This window comes from Mirounga leonina, unplaced genomic scaffold (assembly GCF_011800145.1).
Source record: "Mirounga leonina isolate KUSES-001 unplaced genomic scaffold, KU_Mleo_1.0 Mir_153, whole genome shotgun sequence".
Classification (NCBI taxonomy): Eukaryota; Metazoa; Chordata; class Mammalia; order Carnivora; family Phocidae; genus Mirounga; species Mirounga leonina.
The window spans coordinates 8,050,811-8,059,833 of NW_023270387.1; the positions used below are offsets into that span (position 1 = coordinate 8,050,811).

The 9,023-nt window shown below is 43.1% G+C and overlaps 1 protein-coding gene across 1 annotated transcript in view; it reads left to right on the forward strand.

The window, feature by feature from the left end:
• The window catches only part of CUNH11orf53 (chromosome unknown C11orf53 homolog), a 494,983-nt gene extending 492,930 nt beyond the window's left edge, over positions 1-2,053 (forward strand). The window contains exon 14 of the mRNA XM_035008894.1: positions 1,008-2,053. Within this exon, the coding sequence (XP_034864785.1) occupies positions 1,008-1,409 (402 nt within the window). The 3' untranslated portion in view covers positions 1,410-2,053. The remainder of the gene's footprint in view (positions 1-1,007) is intronic.
• Positions 2,054-9,023: the final 6,970 nt, after the last annotated feature.

Here is a 9,023-nt window from a genome sequence, read left to right on the forward strand (position 1 = left end):
TGTGTCCATTTTGCTAGGACTCTGCTGATCCTGCCAGATCGTTCCTCCCGCACCCAAGGAAAGAGCACTGAGGTCCCACACCCACAGACTAGGCTGGCATCTGCCAGAGCAGGCACATCAGGCCTTCTTCCCTCCCAGTCCCCACAACGCCCCTCCCCACGATATTTCTACCCTATAGAATCTTGCTCTCCCTCGATCCTAACAAAGAGGTGAGTTCATAAAGATCTGAAGAATACAACACCCATCTTAGAGAAAACTGTAAAGCCTTCAAATACAAAGGAATGAATCTCTAAAGATGGGACTTTCGACTATGGGGGGTAGAGGGGGGTGGGAATTAACATTATGGGGAAACTACTCCAGCCAGGAACTTCTGTGTGCCTTTGGTCATTTAACACTTGCAACAACTCGGGATATACTTGCTAAAGCCCCATTTTACAGATGAACAAAGTGAGGTACTCAGCGTCAGGAAGGAGTAAGTGGCGCAGCCAGGGACTGAACCCAAATCTTTCCAGCTCCAAGCCTCTGGAAGCTCCTACCTCTTGGCTCACGGAGGGGAGAAGCCCATCATGTAGTTTAGAGACCTGCTTCTTTCAGGAGTAGCCGGAGCTGACGTCCCCAGTGTGGACAGGGCATTTTAGGACCCTGTGTATTGTGAAGCTCAGAAGGAATGCAAGACATGGTACGTTGGAAGTGGTAAAATGCTGTACAAATGTTCATTCTGTTGTTCCCTCATTTTACTCATTTAATGTTGTTTTCTAGAGAAAGGGATTGTAATATATCTAGGGAACGGAACGCTAGAGCTAGAAAGGAACTTGAACTCTCACTGCCGGTGTCAAACAGAGGGGACAGGTGCCTGGTGAGGGGCCACAGCAGACGGAACAGCAGAGGGAGGGCCCCGAGTCCACTCTGGAAGCCGTGTCCGCTGGCAGCCAGTGCTGGCGAGGACATCTGTCCGCATCAGAGTATCCCCTGATGACTAACCCCAGTCACCTTTCCATTCTCCTCAGAGGGACTCGTGGGAGCAAACGGCGCCCGACTGTCTCAGCCAGGCCGACCCCGTGCCCACCGACACCCTGCAGAGCCTGCCACCCAGCGCAGGTTGCCTCTCCCAGCCGGAGTCAGGGAGCACCGCCCCGCACAGGAGCTCGAGCTGGGGGGGCCCCCTGGCTGGGGCTCAGTCCTACTCACTGCATGCACTGGAGGATCTGTACCATGTGCCGGGGTACCCCATGCCACCCCCCCATCCCTTCACCCCTTTCATGACGATGTCCAACGACCTACCACACAAGGTGGTGCCCCTCTCCCCAGATGAGGGGGCAGACACCGCTGGCCTTCAGGACCCTTCTTCATGGACCAAAGAAGACGGGAGCATGGCGTGGGGGTCATATGAATGCCGCAGAGCTTACTGAGGGGCACGCCACCGGACTCCTGCCGTGCTTTTCTTTGAGCTGGGTTCGGTATTTGACAGATTGTTTTCAGGGTGTTTCCAGCTCATTCGACCTGGATTTTCAGAATATGCCATTGCGCCACCCTTTGTAAATGGACCATGCATTTACTTGTAATCCTCCCTCCCACAACCCCACTGAAATACACGTGATGTTAATTCAGGATATCAGGGACTATATTCTAGTGAGACACTAGAGACTCATGTGTTGTTGGAACTTTAGGAACGCATTACATTTCTGAATTTCTGTTATCTTTGAAATACTTTTAGTGCTCATATTTTTCTTAAATTACATTTAAAAAGTTTGTGCAGATCATGAAATATACTGATTTTCCTGTTCAGTTTTTCTTAGTTATGAACTGTGTTCTGTAATAAGAGAAAAAGCATAGGATATAATATAGATTAGGGCACATAAAGCAAAACTCATTTTATACCATGTGATTTTTAAAGAGGAAAGTATTGGGGCACCTGGGTGGCTCAGTCATTGGAGCATCCAACTTGATTTTGGCTCAGGTCATGATCTGGGGTTGTGGAATCAAGCCCCACGTCAGGCTCCATGCTCAGCGCGGAATCTGCTTGGGATTCTCTCTCTCCCTCTTCCTCAGCCCCTCCCCCCTTTCTAAATAAATAAATAATCTTTTTTTTAAACTTTTTTTAAAAAGGGGAAAGTATTATATATGTTTCTCTCCTTAGTGACTTGTAAACCATTTCAAATATAGTCCTGTAACTAATATAGCACGACATATAAATGCTTTATGTCTTTAAAATAGGATGAGGTCAGGAGACTATGGCTTCATAAATACATAGCTTTGACTCTGCCCTAAAGTCTAGGATGTCCAAAAATGAGTCTAATCCAAAAACCGATATGGGCCCAAAACTTTCTTTGACCCATGGTAGCCTTAATCAAACCAGACATTGTTTCTCTGATGGAAAAACCTACAGTCATCAGAGTGGGTTAGTAAAATGGGTGTTCTATAATCAAATAAGAATAAGTAAGGAAAATGCGGAGAGCAGAACTGGGCTGTTGGCAAGAAACAACAGACCACAAAACACCAAGAAGTACGGGGGCTTTGGAGAAGGACACATGGCCAGGTGTCATGCAAGCACCATGACACACAACACGTCCCATTTGAAGGAAGACCTTGCTGGTGGCTCATTGGTCTGAAATATACAGCTCTTCCCATGTATAAAGAAACTGACATCTGAAGCCTCTCTCCATCTCATGTAAGTTTGAGCCGGCACGGATTTCCTTTGCCAGTTGAGTTCACAAAGTAACTCCCAAGAAGTGGGCCTGGCTCCAGGCCAAGCCCGTCATAAAAGCCTCACACACACCTTGACTTTGCAGAGCACAGTCGAGGCCCACAGGTCCCACCCCACTCCTTCTACTATTTTCCTGCCACTTTCCTTTCTATGTTCCCATATTACATTTTCCTGACCCCTCTGGTCCCTTTTGACCCAATGCCTTTTCCTTCCATCTCCTGGGGGCCCATTGCTCTCATTTTCCACCTGGTTGTCTAAAGCCACTCAATACAGTTTCCATCACATCCTCTGTTACAGTGTCCCATGCTCTACCTCAGCTAGGTAGGAGTCTAGAAAGATCAAATAAGGACATTAATTCATACTTAGAAGTGACTAATGGATACTCCTCCTTGTCTGTGCCTTCATGGATATTTTCTGGTGAAGCAAATACACTCCCAATTTATGGAATGCCCACAGAAATGCTTGGATACGGAGCCTCCTGGGAGAGCATTCTCCAATGGAGATAAACTGATGGTCCCCAGACGCTAGGCTGCCCTCTCCCAGGTCCCCTGCCCCTACTTCCTCCCTCTCACCACACCTTGTCACAGCCTGATCTTTACTTTGCTCCATATTAGCTCTTCACTAGAAAGGGGCAACTTCCACTGTGGGCAAGAAAACAGCTCTTTCTTAAGTCCAGTGAGACTTGAGACCTCAGTCCCGATCCTGGGATCTTTGGCAGAGCCATCTGTCATCCAGGTCCCTGCATCCGAAAGAAGAGATCTGGGTCCCAAAAGCCATTTTTCTAAATTGGTTGTATACATTTCATAATAATTCCAGTCATCTGCTGTTGACCATTGTTACAAAGTAGCATATAGCACAATACTGGTGTGTAGACCATCAATATGTGTCCACGTAGCTTTAACTTCTGTTTGGTTATAATGCTAAATGTTAGACATGCTCATTTCCCTTAGTTTGCGCTTATCTTCTCATGGGTTATGTTCATCTTCTCACAACCTAAGGACACACTGGCTCTTAGGTAAGGAGAGCTCAGCAACCAGACCTCAGAACAGAGGTAAATGCAGGGATTGCAGTGCAATCCACATTCTTCTTAAAGCATCCAAGCCCTTTCACTATGCTTCACAAAAGTGATTTACAAGAAAGGAGACATACACGGACCCGCACTGCATCTAGTATCCATTTCAGCTACCTGGTCTAAAGGGGACAGAGGCATGGGGAGGGGTGTTAGGAATTCCAAGTGGTAGGGATGATTTTTAGGAATTCTAGTTAGCTTGATAATGTGTTTCTATATTATTACATATATTTCAATTTGGTTCAGGTTTATTGTTCTGGGAATTGACAATACTTTGTCACAAGGTGAAACCAAGCTACAAAATTATGACATGGAAAAATATCTATTTCTCTCCCACTCAAGTATGCTCTCTGTCCCTCTGCATGCTGGGGACTTAATGCATCTGGTCATAATAATGCATAATGCCAGCATCAGAAAAAAAAAATGTGCATCCTCCTCTCCCTTTCCTTCCTTAAACCTGCTGTCCTCAGGCTCATAACTTTCCTGGGGAAAGCAGGAAAAATTAGAGAACTCAGGTTCAAAACACTATCTCCTTTAGGTCCTTTAAGGTTGAAGGTAAGCAGAGACGATGATGGCAAGTTCAAGTTACCCAAGAAAGCTGGCTAGATAATAATGTCAAGAAGAACCAGAAAGTGAATTTGCCCCTGCGAAAACTGCAGTATACACAATCCTCCCTGAAAGCACTGGAAACAGACATTAACAGCATGTAGTTGAGAGTGTTTGTGCTCTCTTATAATGTTATGCAAATCCCAGAGAATGAAAGAAAACCACATCTTTACCTAGTTTGTTTTATAAATGCTCTTAAATGAGCAGTGTGACTTGCTACACCTCGGTTAATAATAGAATATAATGGTACTATTGTGGTAGGGGAGGAAATACTCTAGTACTCTAAAGTACTAGAATTCTCTACAAGAAATTCCACAAAGGGAAAAGAATTCCAAATCCCAATAGAAAATATACATGTACATACGTAGAGATGTACCCACACACATAGACATATATATATGTATTACTAGTTGAGCACCTGGGTGGCTCAGTCAGTTAAGCGTCTGCCTTCAGCTCAGGTCATGATCCCAGGGTCAGGCTCCCTGCTCAGAGGGGAGTTTGCTTTTCCCTCTGCTCCTCCCCTCACTTGTCCTTGTGCTCTCACAATCTCTTCTCCCATCCGACTTCTCTCTCTCTCTCTAGTAAAAATAAATAAAATCTTTAAAAAATAAGTATTACTCGTATCTTTGTGCTCCTTTTTTAAATATGTAAATCTCAATAATACATTCACAAGAAATAAAACATCAGTAACACATAAAAAGCCGAAATGACTATTGATGGATCCAAGGTTTAAATCACCTTAACATTATAGTGATTCTACCAACCACATGCCAAAATCATACTTTCTTTAGGTTCTATCTTTGGGTTCTGTCTCAAGTTTCCTTTCTTTTCAAAACATTACACTGTTCCTTTACAGACCATATTCAATAAGGACTGACCCTAGAGAGCCTAAACGCGAAATCAACCACTCTAGCTAAAGAGTCTCTGACCAAACTCATCAAGCGAGGACTCACGAATGGCTCAGACATGTGTATCCAGCATCTGGCTTAGTGCCCAGCATGTTATAGGTGCTCAGTAAAATCTTCGTTAAATTGAACTAAAATTATGCCACAAAAATGATTAACTCTTTAGACTCTGACTCTAGGGGCAACATCTCTCTGAGACTGATGTGTAAGAAAACCCTGCCATGTTTAGTATTTCACATTAGCCATAGTCTCTGCAAATTTTAATAGTAGTAGTGGTAATATATTTAAGATGATTGGCTTAGTATTTTTAAATGTCTCTAAGAAGGAATCCTACTGAACTTTGACGTAGCACAGAAAAATGTTTGTATATTCGTTTAGTATCTACATGTACTATAATATGTTCCTAGGAAATCTCATACATAAAAGTTATTCAAAGCTGGGTGTTATCTCTGGTGTGATTAAAACAAATATGATAAATAGATATGGAACTAGAATCCCTAAAGATCAGGCTAAATAAATAATAAGAAAATCTTCTAATATTATGACACCATGTTATCTTTGATCTTTGATACAGAAAGATCTACTCTTAGCCTCTGATAAATAAGATGTGTGGGTTTGCAATATGCACCCTCATTGTTAGTATATTATAGGCCAAAAGAGGAGGACAGTAAAAAATCTTTACAAGTTCGAAAGGGAAGAAAATGTGGACAAAACAAATAATATTTAAGAATTAGCTCTTTTGCATTAGGAAAGCTGATAAATATCCCTACGGACTTTCTACCTAACGAAATATCTTGAGTGGAATAATCCAGAAGTTTAATGCTTAGTAAATGAATTTAGTCATAAATGAAAGATCACTCAATTTTTTTTCTTTCTTAACCTTGGTAATATATTCATAGGCTTTTATCACAGTCATCTTTATATGTTTTTGTACGTCTCAAATATTGCATAATAAAAATGTTTTAAGTAAAAGGTAAACTTCTCAAGCAGCATCTGACAATATTTTCCTTACTTAAATGATAAATTATAAAATGCTTATTCCCTACAGAAGCCTCTTGAGAAAAAGTTAAAACTTTGGATATGTTTAATGGGAAGAGACTGAGTTACCACAAATCATTAAACAATCTCCATCTATGAGTTTTCCTGATCATTTTCATATGGACCAAACATTCACTCTGGGCCCAGGAAGGACTGGTTTCTGCCAGGTTTTTGGAACTTGATATTTCCCACAAGGTTTGGTAACAGTGTCCCAAAGTCAAAATGACAAAGGAACTTTGCATTAATAAAGAGAATTTTAGAGCTGTAGTCAAATTTGGAGGGAATAAACTCCCCCTTTTTCCTTATACCGATACTCTTTTCATATTCATGAAATCTCCTACTTTGGGGGAAAAATATAATGCTCTTCAGTGTCATTTGCATATGAAAGCCTGCCAAAAAAATTCAGTTAAATATTCCATTTAAAACTTTCAAAATAAATGTATTCTATTCCCATTATTCTGGGTGCTCAGGGACTCTAAGAAGGTCAGTGACAAACTAGAGGGTTTCTGAGCTCAGTGGCTCAGAGACCTGAAAAACTATATGTGAAAAATTAGAGGAACTACAGATAACAAGCCTCAAAAAGAAAAGGCTTGTGGCAGGGGGCAGGGGGCAGGGCTGGGCATGACTTCTTTGGGCTCAGCACTGGGCCTGGCCAGAGTAGGTGATCAGTATATGCTGTTGAAAGAATGAATCAGCGAATGAACCAGACAAACCCATAGTGGAGAAACAGTGGAATGGAAGCGGGAGAACAGGTATCCCACTCCCTCTGTAATTTAACAGGCAGCTGATGGCAAAAACCAGGATTTATTTATCTTTGTGTTCCTGGTGCTTGATATCATGCCAGGACATAGTTGGTGCACAATTAACATCTCATTGGATTTTGGCTCAATCGATGATCACTATATTTAAACGGTGGAACGGGCTCCCTTATAAAGACAGAGCTCCCATTTCCTCCACGCATGTTCCCATGGGCCAGGAGCTCAGCCAAGTGGTGGAGGGAGACAGAGGCTGGCTGACCACCAGCAGGAATGTTGGGAAAAGACTCTAAGTCTCTCTCAACACCTCAAAGGTCCCTTTCAACATCCAAACATCAGGACCCTGTGCTATATTTTTAAGCAAGTGAGCCTGTTAAAGCCTGTTGAAAGATCACAACATTTTTTTTCCCAGTCTTTTATTAAACCTCCAGAATGATTATCAGGATTTCAGGGCAGACACCCTGGAGGGGACGATGCCCCCAGCGAGAGGGAAGAGTCCCTAGTCTGAGAAGCACAAACTGTAATTAACTTAGTGGGCAGCCCACCTTCTCCTCCAGCCGGTCTCCCCTTTGGGGTTCTGGTGTCCCCAGTCTTTACAGAATACTTGCAAGTCAGTATGCTGCCCTGCCTTGGTCTCCTCACACACCCTGACAGGAATACAAACAGCACATCAAAATACTTCCACATGCACAGCGTTCACAAGTGTGTTTGCCTGTCTCACAGACAGAATTTTTCCAGTGCTGGTCACAACTCATTCGTGGGTCAGCAAATTGTCTTCATGACTCCCAACCAGCATACATTTTTCAAATAGAATGAGATGGAAAAGATAGGAGAGGAAATGTCAGAATGCCTCATATACATAGGTGTATTTTGCTTCATGAGAAATTTGTTAAATAAACATGTAAATGTGGTTACATAGTCTGTGAACATGTAAAATGGATTTATTATTGTGGGTTGAAGTCAGAGAAGTTTGAAAGCCTCTGTTATAAAGGATCAGGAAGACAACATTGATAGTGAAGAGCAAGAGCTTTTGCATCAGATTTACCGAAGTTTGAGACCCAATCCTGCCATTTATGTGCTTAAGAATCTTGGGCATGTTGCTTACCTCTCTGAGCCTCATCTGTGAAACGGGGAGGCCATACAATACAGTGCCTGATATCCAATAAACACTCAATAAATGACACCTTTTAGAAAAAAGTCTCCCATGAGGACCATCCAACTCTATGGGGTCTTGGGGTAGACCTGGATGCTCTAGGCCTCACGACATGTGCAGATCTGCAGGAAAGATTCACGGGACTTTTTAGAAAGGACTCTCCTTTGCACCCACAAGCATGATTATTGTACCTTAAATATCTGTGCTGGGGTTTTGCAATTATAGAAACAAATTATAGGAACAAATTATAGGAACCCAAACTTCTTCATATTGGGGTAAAAACTGGGAGACTTCTCCCAGTTTCCCAAAATGGGGCTGAGGCCTGAGGAAATCCAGTTTTCTGAAGTTCAGGCCAGTGACAGCACTGGAACATCCATCTCAACAACAGGGGCAACACAGAAGCCCCCAGAACTGCTGCCATGGTTCAGGCAGAGGTTTCTCAAGGAAGGGACAGAGTTCTTTGCTGTCTCTACAGACCATGTGACTTCCAAGGACCTCATCTCTCACAGTCCCCAACCTCCGCCTGCCTTCTGCAAATACTGTGTAGCCAAACATCAGCCTCAGCTTCAGTGATGTTGCCAAGGGAACTCAGTAGCCTCCTAGCACCGCTGTCCATCTCCCAGCAAAACAAGAGGTTAGCAAGGAGAGGAAGCCTGAAAAAATTAGAAAGCACCCCAGAAGAGAGGGAAACTGACACACTCAGGGGGCCAAGGAGAAAGACAGCAATGCAGGCAAGAAATGGAAGAAGGCAGTGACAGGAAGTGAAAGAGAAAGAAAAGAAAGAAAGAAAGAA